At 30.9% G+C, this 20,221-nt stretch overlaps 1 protein-coding gene across 1 annotated transcript in view; it reads right to left on the minus strand.

Annotated features, from left to right (window-relative positions):
- Positions 1 to 5,126: 5,126 nt before the first annotated feature.
- The window catches only part of LOC132713295 (suppressor of fused homolog), a 31,054-nt gene continuing 15,959 nt past the window's right edge, over positions 5,127 to 20,221 (minus strand). Inside the window, 9 exon segments of the mRNA XM_060695820.1 lie at positions 5,127 to 8,518; positions 9,024 to 9,231; positions 9,581 to 9,721; positions 9,873 to 9,945; positions 11,342 to 11,568; positions 11,894 to 11,979; positions 12,880 to 13,022; positions 13,563 to 13,699; positions 18,775 to 18,909. Of these exon segments, the coding sequence (XP_060551803.1) occupies positions 8,447 to 8,518; positions 9,024 to 9,231; positions 9,581 to 9,721; positions 9,873 to 9,945; positions 11,342 to 11,568; positions 11,894 to 11,979; positions 12,880 to 13,022; positions 13,563 to 13,699; positions 18,775 to 18,909 (1,222 nt within the window). The 3' untranslated portion in view covers positions 5,127 to 8,446.

Here is a 20,221-nt window from a genome sequence, read left to right on the forward strand (position 1 = left end):
AGTTTATGTATAGTCCACATGAAATAATAACAGACTATAATAAGCAACTGTCTACGAAGCATATGAATTTTACTAAGAATAATGCTTTATAAAAAGCTATGATGTCTTGATTGCTTCAGGCTAGATAATCACGTGCTCGCTTACCTACACCGATATCCAACATCTACATTTCTTGTCAATCTCCTACAATAAATAAATAAATATACCCCCCCTCCCTCTTCCAAAAAAAACAACAAACAAACAAAAAAAACAACACACAGTTAAACACATTTTAAAATACATGTATGCAGTAATACGCGTAAAAAGAAGCGGTGCCATGGTTCTGCATGATGCGATTATACCATGTTTATCAAAGTTTTCTTGATTTTACAACATTATTTTTGCATTATTTGTGTAAAATTGGTATGTTTATCAGCTCGTGTCAACGTTTTTGTGATCATTTGACATCTGATACTTCTTCCGACAACTTTATTTTCGGAAAAGGATGAAAAATGTTCGCATCATGCTCAACACAAATGTTTCACGTGTATAAAAGTGTTTTCATTAGTTTCTGGTTATAACAGCCGAATAGGGTTGCAAATGGTTTTGCACACATAGATGAATCATTCAAAACTTCCGTGGTGTATGCAAACTCTCTAAATAAAATCAATATTATTAAGAATTTTTTTCATTTTTGAATTTACCTCTTGCACTTTTCAGAAGATTACGTAAGAATGATACGGTACTTGCGCGCAGGATTATCGACGGTACGCAGAAAAATGATGCGTATACCTATGACACCGTGAAAGTTAAAAGGGATATAATATTTCAAGACAATATGGAGGATTAAATATGATAGACTTGCTAATTTTCATTAACTCGATTAATCAAGTAGGATCAAAGAATATTTTGATGAAAATAACCATGGATTGTGGAAAGAAATAATAAAGACAGATTTACAAAGAATAGGTGGAATCGATTTATTTAAAAGTAATCTAAACACATATGATATGCAGAAATTAAAAATAGAAAATACTTTCTTAATATTTTTGTTACCTTTTTAAGGTCCATCTGCTACACGGTCGTCTCGGGCACACTTCATTGCATCATTTTTCTTACATGCATGCCCATGATGTGAAGTAAATGATTGCTAGCCATTACTCTAGAAATAAGTAGGCCCAGAAGAAGAAGTTGGTAGCTCTGCATAGTACTTCATGGCATAGCCCTTGAATATTGTTATTATCATTATTTACAGTACCAGTGACTATAGAATAAGTTTTCCTGAAGAGAACATTATTTAAATTATGTTACAAATATATTTACAAGAGCTACGTGCTCGACTATTCTCAGTCAGTTTTTGGTTCGAAAATAAGAACCTATTATGCACTCAAATTAGTTTGTGGAATTTCAAGCCGTTCAAGTTTTGGAGATACCATCATGCAGGCCAATATTTCACCAATGTGTGACGCCGACATAGACGGCTATAGATGTTCTAGACGAGTACTACTGTACAATATAAATTGGATGGCCATTTCCAAGAACAAAGTTATTGTTCGTCGGAGATGCTGAAAATATATCTCTACTTGAATATTGTCTGACATACTGTCAGAAAAGAAACAACAGAAAATACTTACATGATAGTCACCCCCCCCCCCCAAAAAAAATAAATAAATGAATAAATAAAATAAACAAGAATGTGTTTGTTAAACACAAACGCCCCCGGCCTAGATTCTTGTCAGTAGCAATATTTAAAAAAATGTTTACCCATTCACTCAGTTATGGACAGAAAAATTGCCAAAACATTGTAAACACAAGTTATATAGCTTGACAAAGTCATGGCATTTTGTAATTGTGAAAAATATAAGTTGCCAAGTCATTGCTCTGACATTATCTGGAATAAAGTAAAATTCGTGCAATTGTTTAGTTGCATTTTAATTTTAAAAGTATTTCTTTGAAACATAAGACGGTTTAATGCTTATATCACAAGCCTTATTATTTTAAATATTTTTCCTATCTTTCTGTGATGATGATGATGTAAGTGAAATTTTGTCAATCGAAAGTTTTGAGTTAATGATTTATAAAGGCACTTTAGAAATATTTCGATGAACGAAAACATTTATTTCATTGAATAAATCCAACAAATCCGTGTTCTTTGACAACGCTATTTTTGACTTTGTTTATATTTAGACAAAGACTGACATATAAACTAACGTAATAGATAAATAAATAATTATCTTATTAAAATATTAATTAAAGCATTAAATAAATTATTAATTAATCATTTAATTATTAATTTATTATTTAATCAATTAAAAGTGTTGTGTACAGAACAGAACAGTTCCTTTATTTCTTTCCCAGGGTACATGGCAATACAACATGGGGATATACTATATACAGATACAATATGATAAACAAACTTAAGGTAGCACTTTATCAGCCATTGAATAGTGTTTTGATTCAAAATAGCATGAAGATTCAGTAACATTTAAAGATTAAGATGTTTATTTTTGGTATGATTTAAAGCACTTCAAGACCATAAGGTACTGGATCATAACTGAGGCATGGTTATCTTGTTATATAGACACGACTGGTTTGCTAATTTTAAATACTAGTAATAACCAAGACAGGCAATTTCACCAATTTGTCAAAATTCGTATACACATCCCAGTTTTTGTTTTGTTTGAAAATGGTTGATTCCATCAAATGATAGAAACTCGAAGTGTCTTTCTGATGTTTTCGTAAATCTAACAACATATACAATATTTACTTTTTGTCCAACGTATTACTTTAGTATTACTTTTGTTTTTTGGTCACTTTTCAGCTTTCTTCACCTAAAACAAACTGACGCCCAGTGACAGGTGACTTGGTTTATCCAGAGGACAAGTTGGTTTTTCAACAGTTCCCACAATCTCCCAGTATTCCATCCATTCTGTTGGTAACCAGATTCCCTTTACATCTTGTCATTGATAACCAGAGATGACCTATTAACATTTACATGTACTTGGAAATTCAATAACTGATTATACGGATAATCAGTCATCGAATTCTTGGATAGTAGATTAACAGTCACATACTTTTGCTTGTTTGATTGGGTTTTACATCACACCGACACAGTATAGGTCATATAGCGACGTTCCAGCTTTACCGATGGAGGAAGACCTCAGGTGCTCTTCCGTGCATTACTGACACGAACGGCACCGGAAGTAGAAGCCCCACCCGGACGTTCCGAACTAGCGGATACTGCCTAAAGCACAATGAAGAATCAAGGTCAAGGATCGATACCACAGCAGTGGAGGGGCAGTGGTTGAATGTTAACGACCTAACCACTCGCCAGGATGCTATAACAGTCACATACATTCATAACCAATTAGCTGTACCATTTTCTTGGACAACAAATTCACTGTATTATTTTCTTGGGACAACCAATTCACTGTATCATTTTCTTGGGACAACCAATTCACTGTATCATTTTCTTCGACAACCAATTCACTGTATCATTTTCTTCGACAACCAATTCACTGTATCATTTTCTTTGACAACCAGTTCACTTTTCCTTTTTCTTGGGACAACCAATTCACTGTACCATTTTCTTTGACAACCAATTCATTTCTTGGACAACCAAATTCAAGCAAACGAAATAACAAGAAGTAAATGCTGTTTCAGATATTTTTTATTGAGATATGAAGTTGCATGTCAACACTTAGTGTTGAAAAAAAACAAGACAAAAACAAACAATATGCATGTACAATGATTTAAAATGTTACAGTTTTCTTTATCGTAATTCATTATCAAAATTGCAACAATATTTTTATCTAAAAAAATTTTCTCAACTTTTTTCTTTAAAATCTATACAAAAAGGACTAATATAATTTGTAAAATCTAAAAGTACATATCAAAAAAATGATTTTTTAAATTGAAATATATCTGAGTCATGAAGAAATTTTCTACAATGTTCCTCCACATTCAAATTTCAAAACCGATCGGAGGCTTTGTTATGACATTTTTGTAATATAATGAATATGGGACATAAATTCAACAGACATTTATACATACACACATTCAATGCTTTTATTTCGAATTTCAGACTTGAAATTAAATTTGTATTGTGCTTCAAAAAGTATATATCTAAAAATAGAAACCTCTCTATTCTTAATAATCATTTTCAACAGATTTCTTTTAAAACATTTTCAATTAAACTGAAATTCAATTCCTTGTTCAATAAATATCAAAACAATTTTACTGGCAAACTTCCAATTGTCTGTAACTTTAAATAGCTTTTTCATTAAAAAAAACCAACTCTATTTAAGCAACAGCCATTTAAATACAAAAAATTGTAAAAGATGACATAAAAATAACATTTCAAATTCAAAAATAGAGTAAACATTAACAACTAGTGTAAGAAATTTAAACAAATCCAGCTGCTTTAACTTAACCAACTAAAATTTGACATTAAAATGTAACAAAAAGAAAATCAACATAAGAATTCTAACATTAATACAAACCCCTGCATAAATCAGGACAGAAAACATATGGTATATGTATTGTAAGTCATAATTTTCTGACATAACTAATGTGCACTATTAATTAACTGTGTATCATAATTAGAACTCAGATGCAAGTTAAGCCCTATGTACATTGCACATGGTTATCTTACTAAAGAAGATTTATTTGACAAGAATATGTCTGTAACCATTTATCCAGCATTGCTTTAAATTATTTTAAAGGACAGGCTACTTTGGGACAAACTCAGGTATGTTATTTGTAAAAGAAGCAAGAACACCTATTATGTATCAGCATGAAGGAAATTTTTACTGTGATCCTGATAAAACTGGTATTTGATCTAACATAGTTGCTAATAATAATCCCCCACACACAATGGCAATAATTATCAGACGTGTTCTGAATGCTGGTTATTACTAATAAAATATTGAAAAGAACCGATAACAAATTTTGTTCATTAACAGCCAGGTAAAAAATCCTTATTCCATCAAAATAGTTAACATTCATAGTTAACATACATAGTTAACATTCATAGTTAACATACATATAGACAGATAACAAAAACATAGTTTCATAACATCAAAAACATGATCTTTTCCAAATCATTTATTATTAAGTATTCAAATCATTTTTTTTTTATTTCCAAGTTATGCAACATAACAAATTGAACATTATCTTCTTACATCTATTTTATGCTTATAATACATGATTAATAAGTCATAATTAATCAACTTTGAGAACACGGCAACATTTTTAAGTAACATTTCACATAACAAATACTGTATTACATATATATTTATAAAAAGAAGTAAATTAGGAAACAGTAAGACTTTAGACAGATTAAGTCGATATATTTAAAACACATGTCAGTTTTCTTTTTTTTCGGGACGTGTAAACTCAGTAACCAAACCACACACTGTCCTCATGTTGCTGATGTCTTTCTCATTAAGACAAAAGAAAACAAACAAGACCAAAGAGGCCAAAGCAGGCAAAAGTAGCCAAACTAGGAAAAAGGAGAAGAGTTTGAGGATTGTATATTTCTTCACTGTAAATAAAATTAAATTATTTTTAGCCTTCTAATACATCAGTTTTCCTTCCTTTGAAACTGTTCTACATGTACTTAGCAGAATATAAGATAAAATTTTAAAAACTTTTTTTCTCTCTCTTAAAATTTCTCCATAAAACCAACCAATGAAATCCCATACATCTCTTCTCCTTTAAAAATATTCTATTCAATCCTGATTGAATCTCAAGATTGAACTATAACGAAATTAAACGAAAATTATTTTTTGTTAGTGAAAAGCACAGCAGAAAATCAAAGTAAGATACAGATATATTTGAAATGTTAAGTCTAAGAATAGACTATGTCACTTGAAAAGGCACTACACACAAAGCCTTGTTTAATTCATTTACTTCAGTCAAACTTGATGACAATATAGGACAAAAAATTACCAATATTGTCTAGTATATTTTGTGGATATGGTAAAATTTAGAACATTTTAACTATTAAGAGTATTTATACACAGCGTTTGATAATTTTGTTCATCGATGCTATTTAGATTTTTATTAAATAACAGAAAACATTTGCCATTGATGCTTCGATGTTTGACTATTAAATTAAGCCTTAAATTTCCTTCACACGTCTCATTATTCACAAAATAGGGGCTAAATAATTATAAAGTAATTGTCTTCAAACAAATAACATTTTCGTGAACAAGTGAATCATGTAGGCCTTTTCAAAACTTACAACCAGTTCGAACAGTAATATAGAATATAGAAAAATTAAAAGCAAACCTATAGACAGTTCTAGAATAAGAACTAAGTCAGTGAGTATAAAAGAACGTTTAGAAATAAAAAAAAAGTCATACTCAGAAAAGTTTGAGTACAGAGTTGTAAGAGGAAAAAACAAAGCACACTTCATTAAGACATTTAAGATATGTGGTTACTGTTGGAAGTGACCACTAGTAAAAATTCTATGATAAAAACAATCATGAACATGTCTTTTTGTTATTCTCCAAAAAAAACAAAAAACTTGAGGAATGCGCAGGCAAAGAAGAAAAAATTTGGATAGAATATTCATCATTAACATGCTGGGTATATAAATATTTAAATGTTCTGCAATATAAAAAACATTCATAATAACTTGCATTCATTAAAAACATACAGGTGACTTAATTTCAATGAATATTCAAAATTTAATATTAATGAATATTCAAAACTTAATTTTCATGAATATTCAAAACTTAATTTTCATGAATATCAAAATAATCATTTTTTTTTCTAAATAGTTACAGAGAAAACTACATGAATTAAAAACTTTGTACAGTAAGAGTCCTGGTATTAAACTTATGCCTGAAAAAATAATTAAAGTATAAATTAGTCAATGTTCACCAATTTACTGGTAAAATAAAAATTTGTTGATATATTAAAAAAAAACATCTTGTGTATCATTAAATATAAGGCACACTTTAATAAAAAAATTTAAAAAAAGTGTTTTTTCTCTTTCAAAATGACATGTGCTTGATGTGTAATCATAGCATTTACTTTTTATAAAAAAATACATACATTATGTACAGTATAAAATTACAATAATATGCACAAAAGTTAACATAAATAAAATGGTACAAAAATAACTTATACAAACTAAAGGGTTTGTAAAAGCAAAAAGAAGTCAAAGCACTCTTTTAAGACATTTTCACCTGTTCAGTGAGAAAGAAAAAAACAAACAAAAACAACACTATCATTTTATCCTAAAGATACATATAGTGTTAAAATATAATGAATTAAATCTCTTTAGTGTGGATTTGATTCTCTTAAAATATATGTTTCATTACTTGAGTATATTGCCAGAATGAAACAGCGGCAGAAAAATTATCTCCCTTGTCGCTAACACTATCATGTTGAAAAGTACCTCCCTTGTTTTTACTTGTCAATTTCACTAATATTATAGGGCTGGATTTTGTCCCATACTCTTTCACAGTTAAAATTTGCATTATATGTTTTTAATTATAATCAAAAAATAACTTTTAAAGACAATTTATGTATCAGTAGAGGGTCTATTAATACAGGGAAAAAAATATACAAAGCAAATACAAAAGATTTTTGTCATAAAAAAAGGGCATCAAAAGATCTTATCTTAAACCACAGAGGTCAGTTATAAAGAAAAATAAATTTCCTAACAAGAGATAGACATATGTTGTTGAACATTTCTTGAAATAATGATCACTTTTTAAATCATATATCCACATTGTTATTCCATTTCTCTTCTGTATGGGAAAATATGAGCTAATTTACAAAATGAATGAATAAAATGATCAATGCCTATAACAACTGCTGTCAACAACAATTTAACACCAGAAAAATCAGAAATTATTTCCTTTTCATATTACAGTCCCAGTATTCAGCACTTCTATTTTTATTGGTACCAAGTTATAAAACATTTTTTTTCACTGTAAAGGCAAATCCACAGTTCTATATATAAAAGAGCATAATAAAAACACACACAGATTGCAAGTTTTAAAAATTAATCTAATAATAATGTTCAAATCTGACTAGATTTCATCGTTTCAAAACTCCCATAATTCCCTGTGATACAACACAATCTGTCCTAGCAGTGTAAGTCTTCTTTCTTGTAAAGTAAATCCATCTGTTTTCTTTTTATTTTGAAGATATCACTTTATATCACATTATGAACACCATGGCAAAATATGCTGTTGTTTTTTTACCTTAGAACTTGAAATTTTTTTAGTAAGAAATCATACATTTCTAAAAGTTTTTTCTTTCTTCCCAGAAACACTTCTGTTTAAAACATCAACTGAATCCTCATCAACTATTTCATAGTTATTTTTCTTTTCTTTTTTTTAATATCAAAATAATTTTTTTTCTAAGAAACCGTATCAACACAAGAATTGAAGGGTGTTTTTCTCGACCAACAATACGTCAAGTTTTGACCAATCTCAGCTCTTTACTATGCCTCATCAGACAGGATGGTGATACACAGTCGTCTCTCAGGCCATCTGTACGTTTTAGGTAGAAGTAACTGAAAAGAAAATGATTTTTTTTTTACTAATAATGAATATTTCAGCCTTAGCCTAAGCAATTTCAAAGTTAGGCAGAATCTGAAAACTTAACACGATGTATCAGTAGGACAGCAGGCTCAACTATTTTCAATGAAAAGAGCTAGCCTGGATAATATAGAATTTTCAAGTGAAAAAAGGACTATGATTTTGTCAAAATCCATGCCTTGGGCAGTAACCTCCTATTACTCTCTCAAATAAGTGTGTGAAGTTTCAATCCAGTCCTTTCAGTGGATTTTGGAGATATCAACTTCCACGCAAAAACTTAACCTAAGTATGCTGCCGAAGCCAAGCAGAGTTCAAAAGCTCTTTTCTTGGAATAGTTGATCTAAAATGAAATTTCAAGAGCTGATGATATAAACGTAAAACTGCTCAATAAGACACTTTGTTGGACGTTATACTAATTTATAATAAAGTTCTTTTTCAATCATTGTTTAAAACATGTACTAGTATCATAATAATACATACATCATCAGGATTTGATAACTCTTGTAGGTCTATACACATTTCTTCAATGAAATCATCTGCCAGTAAAACTTGCAACCACAGACCATGTGCTGCGAATGGGTGCTCCTCGTCCGCTATGGAGCCGTTTACGCTCGGAGAAACAAGGGTAATTGCAGAATCATTTGTCGCACTCATAAATGTAAAATGTCGCCCATGCCGCAACCTTCCTCTGTAAATAAAAATTACAGTTTTGAAACTTCAAGTTTATCATAATGCTTTGGAAACATATTTTCTTTTTTTTTCAAAGATGAATATTCGATCTTTTTGTAAAAGCTTCATGCCTTCAGATGAGCCAAAATACTTCAATTTATTACTGATAAGCTTATAATATTGAATAATATCATTATGAATGAGAATATACCTTAAGAGCCAAAAATATTACCATAACTTCGATTTCCATAAAAAATCTTCAATATCAAAAACTATAATTTGGTCAGCTAAACAATTAACAACTCTGATAACTTTTTATTTCTTAACTTGTACAAAATAGTTCTATAGCTTCCATTAACATGTCTTACCTCAATGCCAACGGCAGTAAAGAAGCAGCTTCCAGATTAAATTTAAGGTGTACGTATTCGAGCGTTCTTGTCCGTAACAACTCAGTCGGTGCATCTGAACTCTCCGTACTGTCAAATGAATTTTTCCTTGATCGAGGTCGACTAAAAAACATCAAAACATCCTGTTAACTTCTATCATACTTTGCCAAAAATTTCATTTCCTTATTATCTTTATAACTAATTATACTATTTTAATGAATTAAAGAGGAAATTTTATTGTGAAAAAAGGAGAGAAACTATCTATAAAACTCACTTGAAATCTGCAATATTTGGCCGTAGATCAGAATGTAGGCCTCTTGACAATGTTGCTTTTATCTGCTCTGACTCTATAATAACCAAACAATTTAAACATTATTATTTTTACAAATTTAATAAAAAAGACTGGTTTAATCATGAGCCGATAATTTGATTGAATCTTAAATACAACACTTAATAAAGAATATTTTGAATAAAATAAAGTTAACAAAAATTGAATAATAAATTAAGCCATACTGTCTAAACATATGGTCTGCATCGTTTACTACTCATTCAAAATAAATTTTTGAAATTTTGTCGTAAAATGATAAATGGATAGAGTGGTAAGGGTTAATTTTGATGAACTGTTTAAAAAATTCAGAAGAATACATGCATATTAGTAGTTAAAGAAATATATTTTAGTATTGTCAATCCCATGTCTCATATGTACAATTTCTCTTTAACCTCAATCTTTTTTGCCGTATTTCTATATGGTCCATTTCCACATATTTTCATTATTTTAATGAATTAGGAAAGGCCATAAGATATACTATTTATCTAAAATTTGGGACATATTCTGAATCATTCTTAAAATTATCAAAAGGTTGGATGCATGGGGGCTTAAAAATCACTGCAGAGAAATAAACGAACACTTTGTTAATTAGAAAATGTTTTACAAGACCTTTGGTGGGCAAAATCTCTCAAGATTCTCCAGTTGGTCTGTTTTTTTAAAACCCAGGAGATAATTTTATCCAATTTCTAGTCAATCTTGAATACCAAACAGAAACAAAGTTCCGGTTTATACAACATCTGTTCAGAATCCTTGCAACAGTGCTAACAAGACCTCCCCAGATTGACGTCAATCGTATTTGCAGGGGTACAAATCATTAACACTTATGATTATACTCGCTCCTTGGATAATATCAGTTGGCATTGTTTTCCAAACAAATCTTGTGATCATGACCTTTAGTCGTTTAATTTTGAGGACATTTTTTTTCCTTTTTTTAAAGAATTTTTTAACTTCCACTTTTCATTTGTTATAATAAGAACCCCCCCCCCCCCAACACAAACCATGTACCTGTATTCAATATCATTAGAAAGAATCTAAACACTACTGAATAGCAACAGATTAAAAGTCAACAAAGATGTCATCTGATGTTTCAATGAAGTTCAGTAAAAAAGGGCTAGAAAAAGAATCCCCTATTAATTATTACAAATGTAAGCCCTTTTACAGGAACTATTATGATAATAAATTATCCTTATATGATAATTCAATATTAAAAAGCTGTGTTTTTGAAAAATAATTATTTAGACTAAATTCTGAAACAGTCAATATAGAAAAACATATCATAATGAAAATACTCCGACAAAGGGGAAAAAAAACCTTCATTTTCAGGGAAAGCATATATGACTGGACTTAAAGGTCGTTATTAGAATGACAAAGTTCAACTACATGTTTATGTAACTATCTGTATCTGTTAATTATACCTAATATTGAAAGGTGTCCTCTCTCTGCATCATCTTCATCATCATCGAACCCATCCTTGTCATATAAATTATCACGATCATTCTCCCCAGGCTCTTCCCATGAGCATTTGCTGTTAACGCCACTCAAATTCGAACCTTCCGTTTCAATTCCCTGATCCACTTTCTCTTGTAGTTCAAACTGAGACTCACCTCTCCTCATGTCAGTGATCAGCCAAGGACCACCAGCTCTGTTAGAACAAGAAACACATCAACAATCTTGTTATACAGTACTGTTAAAGGGATTGATATTTTTAACAAAAATACAAAGAACCAAAACACCATCCCAACAATTAAAATTCCACAAAAATAGTTTAGTATTTCCTGCAAGAAAAAAGCCAGGTTACAAATAAATGATTAAAACACACAATGGAAAATCTATTTTTTTTTTTTTAAGTTAAAAGTTGCATTACTATAAGTATATTTTTCTTCTGTGCCTCTTAATGATTACATAAAACAGACCTAGCAAAAGAATAAAATTTTATAAAAAGAACCGTAAATCAAATAAACACTTACGAAGATATTGAACGCAAAAGTTCAATAACTCCTGGTCCATTCCAATGCTGAGCAGCACGTAGTTCCTCCGTGCAAACTCCGACAATCTGGAGTGAAAACAAGATGTTTTTATAAAAAAATGTATATCGAAACACTTAATCTAGCCGAGCAAAAGGAAGAAAACAATGCATTTTAAGTGTATATTGTGTTTTTCATCGCACCAAAACAGTAGAGGTCAAAAGGCAACTTTTCTAAATGGTGGAGGAAGAACGCATTACTTCATGCATGAACAGGCACCTTAGTAGAACCACTGACATTATATAAGCTAGCTGGATAGATTCTTCACATGAAAGAATCCAGTCTCTGGCTGAATTCAAACACATGGAGGCGAGGGTCAAGTGGTTTGAAATCAACAACCTAAACCACCTGGCCTCGAACACCTTGTTATATCTATAATGATTTAAAATAAATTTATCTTCAATGTTCTTGAATGAATGTTAAATATTTAATAAAATCATAAACATCCTGTTAAGCAGCTTTTTTCATGGTTTTATGAAGCAAAAATCCCTAAATTATGAATTCGCTTGATTTTGATGAGCATGAAATGTCATGGTTTTGTCAAAAAGGCCATTGTTGCAGATCTTAAATTGACGTTTGTCTGTTTTTACAAAAAGTAAAATGCAAATAAAGTAATAGTACAGCAGACAAAAAAAATTTTCATTGGATCTTAAATTCATAGATTGACATACAATGTATCCATGAAAATGATGAAAATTTGTGCCACACTAATAATAATAATAAGAGCCGCATCACAACAAGCATCCACGCAGTCTGATCAGGATCCATGCTGTTTGCTATCAGTTTCTCTACTTGTTATAAGGTTTGTAAGCGAACAGCATGGATCCTGATCAGACTGTGTGGATGCGCAGGCTGGTCTGGATCCATGTTGGTCGCAAACCCATTATGTTGGTTTTGTCATGGCGAGGCTCATAATGATTTTGCATTACCTGTACAAAGCAGACCGGTCCGAATGGTGTTGTAATGGGGTTCAGCTGAGGGTCCTCCGCCATGAGCATATGCTGTATGCGAGACTCACTACCATCTAATGGAATATGCCATGGTACATGATCTCCAGCGTATACCTTGTTCTCTGCAATGTGAAGTTAAATCACCAACATTAGATTTTAATATACATGTAGTTGTACTTTATGTGTAAGATTAACATCTTATATTTTAAGTGCTGTACATGTAGCCTTCATTGTATATTGAATTTGCATCGAGTTAAAAGCTTTTAATTGGCCACTGTAAGAAGTAATAGATAAGATTCTACGAATATGATCAGTGCACTGTACTGATTGCTATTCAGTCATTACATAAATTGCAATTTTTTCCTAAAAATGATGAACAGTTTTATCCAGATTGAAAGATGCACTAACACAGTTCAGATATTAAGCGTTGTAAGGACTGAAAGTGGTTTCAATATAAAAATACTTAATTCAACAGTCAAATAATGAGTTAGGTAAGACTGCATTGCAAAATCATTATTACCACTAGCATTCAAAAGTAGCATGTCATTAGTTACATGAAAATCTATATAATTACATTGTGAACAATTAACAACTATCAGACCAAAAATCTATCTGTACTTATAGGAAATAATTTTCATGGTGAATGTCATTTCTTAGTTTACCTGTTTGAAAGACATATCTTGAGAGAGCTTGCATTTACGTGGCTGGCAAGGTGGGTGGATTGGTCTCTCCGGGCTCGCGTTTCAGTCTGAACGTCAACTCAAAACCAAAACCACTTGGTCCGTCTGTACCTTGACATCTGTAATAAATGGTCAATACATAAATGTAGGATTAAATGGACTTGAGGAAGCATGAGTTGCAAAACTAATGTTTAATTAAAACAAAGCCAAAAGAAAGAAACAAACATACAATCTATTGCATTAGTACATGTAGGTCACGTTTCTTTGACACATGTAAAACATGAATTTTGTCTCGTTCCTCACCCTAATTGGAAACAATTTTATATTCTTTTAAAACTGACCTAGGCCAGGGTCACTTTGTTCATATAGTGTATCGAATTTGGTCAACATTTTTCACAAAATTAACCAGGAACAAACACACCCTTTCAAAAATGTTCAATAAGTTGACATGGCCAATGATTTTCATGACCTCAAATTTTTTTTTTTTATAACCAAACCATTTAAATGATCTAAAAAACAGTATGCACTTTTCCCCTCATTGAAATAAACACATTTTGGCACATTCGATTGGTTTCACATTACCAGCCCAAAACTTAATGGAAAATGAATCTAAATTGATCATACATAGTGTTACGCTAATATTCTTAAGCAATGATCATACTTGGGTGTAAAATTGCTATAACAACTTCATGATATTTAAATGCCTCGTTATATATTGTGATTGTATACCGGGACAGTGTTTTGTACCCATGCCAGAATTTGTCAAAATCAAACAATACGTGAATTTCAATCGATTGGCGATTGTTTTCATTTTCTAATCTTTCCATTGAGTAAATCTCTTTACACAACAAGTTTCTAATTTCTCGAAGTAAAGATTTTTTTCCTGTATGTATGACACTATTTCTCATTGTTGACAACTGCCTATTGTTCCGATACCTACCTTTTGGAATGCAGCCATATATTCAAAAACTTTATCTATTTTAACTGATACAATTAATTCCTAAATTCTTTCTCGCTTATATACATTATGTATCACAAATCTTAATCAGTTATTCTACCTTTTCAAAACAGACGATTAATTGTAATTTTGCTTATATTAAAACTTTATCAAGCTTTAACTTTAAATATGATACACAGAACAGTATGATTTTAACAGAGACGGCATTTATAAACTTTTCTATATCATCTTCTTTTCATCAGATTTAAAAACTTTATATCAATATTAATCAGTTCTATGATACGGTAATTATATTCATAAAAAATCTGATATATATATATATATATATAAATAAAACAAAAAACACAGTCCATGAGTTAACTTATCGTACAATAATTAAATGGTTATTTCAAGGAGATAATGCACTGATGTCTCTATCTAACTGTAAAATTTCTAAAACAGAACTAATTTTTCAAGATTAAAAATTTAAATAAATATTATAATAAAAGAATCAAACTTTAAAAAATTCTGGTAATATCTTATGTCAACGTCTACTTCAGTAGAGCTGTTCCCTTCAGTACAAGTTAAACTGAATAAGAACCAAGGGAGGTCCAATACCCAAAGCATAATACATTCCGGCCTTCAAAAATTAATGACTACAAATTAAATTGATAGTGTAATATCTAATTAATATGTAAAGATAATGCTGCAGTCTTTAAGTAGACCGATTTACGCAAGCCCCCTGAAGACTGGAGACCGTCCAAAAAAGCAAGATGGCCGTTTTGTTTAACTATTGTCTCATAATGATAAAGCAAATTGTTTCTTAATCAGTACGAGTATCATTAATTTAAGGTAAATGTCTAAAGATGAGTCAAAAATAAATATAGGACACTTCACAAGGGTACGTAGATAGGGTGTTGTAATACATATATACAAACAGGGGGGTGGTCATTATATAAAACAAGAAACATGGCAATGCCACGAAACCAGGTTTTCAATTATCTCCATTGTAGATAAATATGTTGTATTTGAAATACAAATACAAGCAATAAACAATGTAACTATGTGCAATATAAAACATGAATAATGTAGGAGGAATTGCCACAGAAGAAGTGTTCACTATATATTCTGTATAAGGAAAAAATATATTCTGTATAAGGAAAAAAAACAAAGGGCCATAATTAGGTCAAAAATTATCCAATCAAAAAACCTCTACAATATGCGCCAGGGCACTTGATGACATGGCTTCTGTGAAAGTTTGAACAAAATCTGTTGAGAAATGTAGGACTAGTTCAGCACAGAAGAATTTGTTCACTATATATTGAGGAAAAAAAAACAAAGGGGCATAATTAGGTCAAATATTATCCAATCACAAAACCCCGACAATATGCGCCAGGGCACTTGATAACAAAGCTTCTGTGAAAGTTTGGTCAAAATCCATCGAGAAATGTAGGAGAAGTTGCGCACGGTAGAAATTGTTCACTATATATTCTGTATAAGGAAAAAAACAAAGGGCCATAATTACGTTAAATATTATCCAATCACAAAACCCCGATAATATGTGCCAGGGCACTTGATAACAAAGCTTCTGAGAAAGTTTGGTTAAAATCCGTTGAGAAATGTAGGAGGAGTTGCGCACAGAAGAAATTGTTCACTATATATTCTACATAAAGAAAAAAAAACAAAGGGCCATAATTAGGTCAAATATTATCCAATCACAAAACCTGGACAATATGTGCCAGGGCACTTGATGACATGGCTTCTGTGAAAGTTTGGTCAAAATCCTTTGAGAAATGTAGGAGGAGTTGCGCACAGAAGAAATTGTTCACTATATATTCTATATAAGGAAAATAAAACAAAGGGCCATAATTAGGTCAAATATTATCCAATCGCAAAACCCCGACATTATGTGCCAGGGCACTTGATGACAAAGCTTCTGTGAAAGTTTGGTCAAAATCTGTTGAGAAATGATGGAGGAGTTGCGCACAGAAGAAATAGTTCACTATATATTCTATATAAGAAAAAACAACAAAGGGCCATAATTAGGTCAAATATTATCCAATGGCAAAACCCCGACAATATGCGCCAGGGCACTTGATGACAAAGCTTCTGTGAAAGTTTGGTCAAAATCCGTTGAGAAATGTAGGAGGAGTTGCGCACAGAAGAAATTGTTTACGCACGCCCGCCCGCCCGTCCGCCCATCCGCCCGCCGACATGCCTCAATCTAATAACCAGTTTTTTCCTTCGGAAAACCTGGTTAATAAATGTCATACTTTTTTCCCCTTTTATATTTTAAGAGTAAGAAACGTACTGATAAAATATCCTGCATGGACACCTTTACGTTTAATACATATATATATAATAGATTTAATCAACGGGGTATTATTTATTTACATTGTACACTGTATAAAACATAAAAGTAAATAATAAAAACTCTGCCATGGTCCATAGTTACAAATGTAACAGTTTAGTTAACGGTAACTGACTTCTTTTTGTGATCAAACAAAGGAGGTCTGAGAATACTGACAGAAAGTATTAACAAGTTATCATATTTCTACGCAAGGTGCTTACTTTCAAGCTTCAGTGCCAAACTACTGTAACTATTACTTATAATTGTGTTGAAATTAGAACACTTTAGCACTAACCTATAATCATAGTTTCAATCTGACATTTTAGTAAGACAGGGGAATATGTGAAATTATTTTTTTTAAATATGTCACAGAGATGACTAAAATATTGTATTGGCGAGAAAAAGAAAGACATTTAAAAATCAGTACTGTATTTGGAACACTGATGAAATTCTTAATTTTGAAATATATCTGACATTATAATTTAGAAACTTCTAAAAAGAACTTTCCAGTTTAAAACTAAAGTACAAGAAATTTCAACTTCTTATTTCATAAGCACCTGTAGGCTTTAGAAAAAAACCCAGTACAACATATTATTGTATAATAACAGAAATTAAGAAATATAACACAAAAACACAAGTATACTGCAAATGATTAAGGGACTCTTTTAAAAATATATAACTTTTTTTCGGTTACTAAAACTTTTACGCCAAATAGACAAAGTAACCTAAAAGTTAACATATGTGTGCAGCCCATTATAAACCCCAGATCTGATAAAATATCAAATCAAATACATCAATACATTTATAGTGGGATACATTACTAAGAGTGGTGGAATTTTAACATAAATGTAGCAACCAAATTAATGACCCATTTGCTTAACTACGCTTTAATTTAAAACAAATTTTATATGATATTGCAGTATACAGTCTACATTTATATAATGTACAACTAATGGGAAGGGAGTTGGTTTAATTCAACATCAAGGCATTGCTATAATTAGACTAATCTCTGACTCAAAGATGATATTATACCACAAAATGTTATTATATTAATAATAATTTCAATGTCATTATCAATTTTTGTGATGTTATTATTACTATATCACAACTTTACGAAAAATATCAAGCAATTAGGTAAATTATGATGAAAAACACTTTTTCCTCCCTTAAGCTTTATTATTATCAACAACAACAACAACAACACCGGTTTACCAAAAAGACTTTTTTCTCTCATTAAAATACATGTAACTTCCAATTCAAACCGAAATTTACCTCGTCTGACAAAGTTATTTTATTTTCTACTGTGCGATCATAAAAATTTCATACATAATTATTCTGCTATTTACATTTTAATTATTCAGTATATTATAAGGAACAAATAAATCTGAACTAATCTCTTTTTTTTACTTAACGCAAAACGTCTGTCTGTGAATTTCTAAATAGAGAACGGTTTCTGATATTGACAAACAAAACTTTACTAAAATAGCACACACAGTTGCGAACCCCCCTACTGACTGGATTAACATACTTCGGTCTTTTTAAGTCTTAAATGCAGCACTGATGGATTATCATGCCAGATTACCATTTAATTAATCTGTACCCCAGTATCTATTACCTCTAACCTCCCCATTTCCATGTGTGAGAAAAAACATGACTTTTATTATGTAAAATCCCTCAGTAAACATAACAAAGTTGCGCCTTTTAAATTAAACACAAAATAATACCTTTTTGGTTCACTAATGGAGTAAGTTTATGTAAAAAGACAGACAAATGGAGAACATTTTGAAGTACAGACACACAGACAAAAGGACAGAGTTTGAGGTATTTAACTTAGCAGATTATATATAATGCTCAATCTGTTTGAGTATGCCAAGTTGTTTCCTAGCAACAAATTGCTTTCTACTTACTCATGAACTCTGCCATCACCATGGAGATCTGACAGGCCGAAGCTGATGTAGTGCCAATGCGGGGGAACCCCTTTATCTGGATCTCCTGGGTTTGCATACATACTGATGTAGTCTAATGGATCTGGTCCACCCAGCCTGAAAATACAAGCAAATTCCATATTTTAAATATAATCCTTCATTATCATGTTTTTAATCACTTCTACAAATTATTTCTTATAAATAGCTAAAAAAAATTTTTTTTTAATCAGTTTTTTTTCTGATTCACCTGAAAACAAAAAAATAGTAAAAGAGTCACACTCTGCCTTAACAGAGCAAAATATTACAGTTAATTGATCAAAGAGTAACCATAGTACTGTGTTCATTAACACGATACCCCATTTTCTCACAAATGCTCATTTAAATACAGACAATCAAAATATACATGGGGAACAAAAACTAAAATTAAAAATTTTGTTGACAGTAATTTTAACCATGAGACTTAACGTTCAACATCTGATTTATAATTGTTATTGTGTATACATGTATATCAGAAAAATTAACATTGTATATATAAGAAAAACAAACGGTATCTTCAAATTGTTTTCATATATCAAAAGAGAAAAATTATTGTAGGCAATAAGAATAATATACAACTCGGAAAAATTGTGCACGGCAAACTCTTGAAATTCAACTTTAATGCATACTTACAAAATAATTAAAACATTATAGGGTGATTTTACTTTGAAAAGTACAAATTCGCCCATTATGCACTTCAACTTTTATCAATTCTTTCAATATTTTCACAAAAAATTAGACGGAATTGACAGATCTTGTACCAAAGCCCTACTTTATCTGTGAAAAGTTAGTTTACCCCATGCGTTGATTTATCCTTAAAATTTACTCAAGTTGTTAAACAATTTTTGCCTCCTTATGTACCTTTCAATTTAAATAAAACTGTCAAATTCCCCACTAAAATGTTTAATGTTTAAAATATGAAAATGAGAACGGAAAATTCTCATGTAGATCTGATCATAAGAGATGATTCTTTGACCTGCGGAAATTGTACGAAGATCGCCATTTCACACTGACATTTTTCACCTAAGATAACAAAGGCCTACTAAAAGGTCTCTTCCCAATTGAAATTTTCTTTAAAATTATGCAGTTTTCCCAAATTTCTGACCTAACACCTGCTTATTACATCCCAAATTAGCAATTTTAGTGATAATTTTTTCTAAAAACCATAAAGACAATTAGGCCTTTTCCCAATTAATGAAGAAAAATACTGAAGCTAATGCAACATCAATTCACATTTATTACATGTAAAGCAATTTAGACCATTTTCTTGGTCCATAACTCTTTCACTGCTTAAACTTTTAATTAACAAGAGCTGTCACAGGAGACAGCGAAGCTCGACTAATGAAATACTGGACGCAGTAAGGAGGACAAAACTATGAAAGAAAAATCAATT

Source organism: Ruditapes philippinarum, unplaced genomic scaffold, assembly GCF_026571515.1.
Source record: "Ruditapes philippinarum isolate M1 unplaced genomic scaffold, ASM2657151v2 ctg253_1_1_1_1, whole genome shotgun sequence".
In the NCBI taxonomy this organism is placed as follows: Eukaryota; Metazoa; Mollusca; class Bivalvia; order Venerida; family Veneridae; genus Ruditapes; species Ruditapes philippinarum.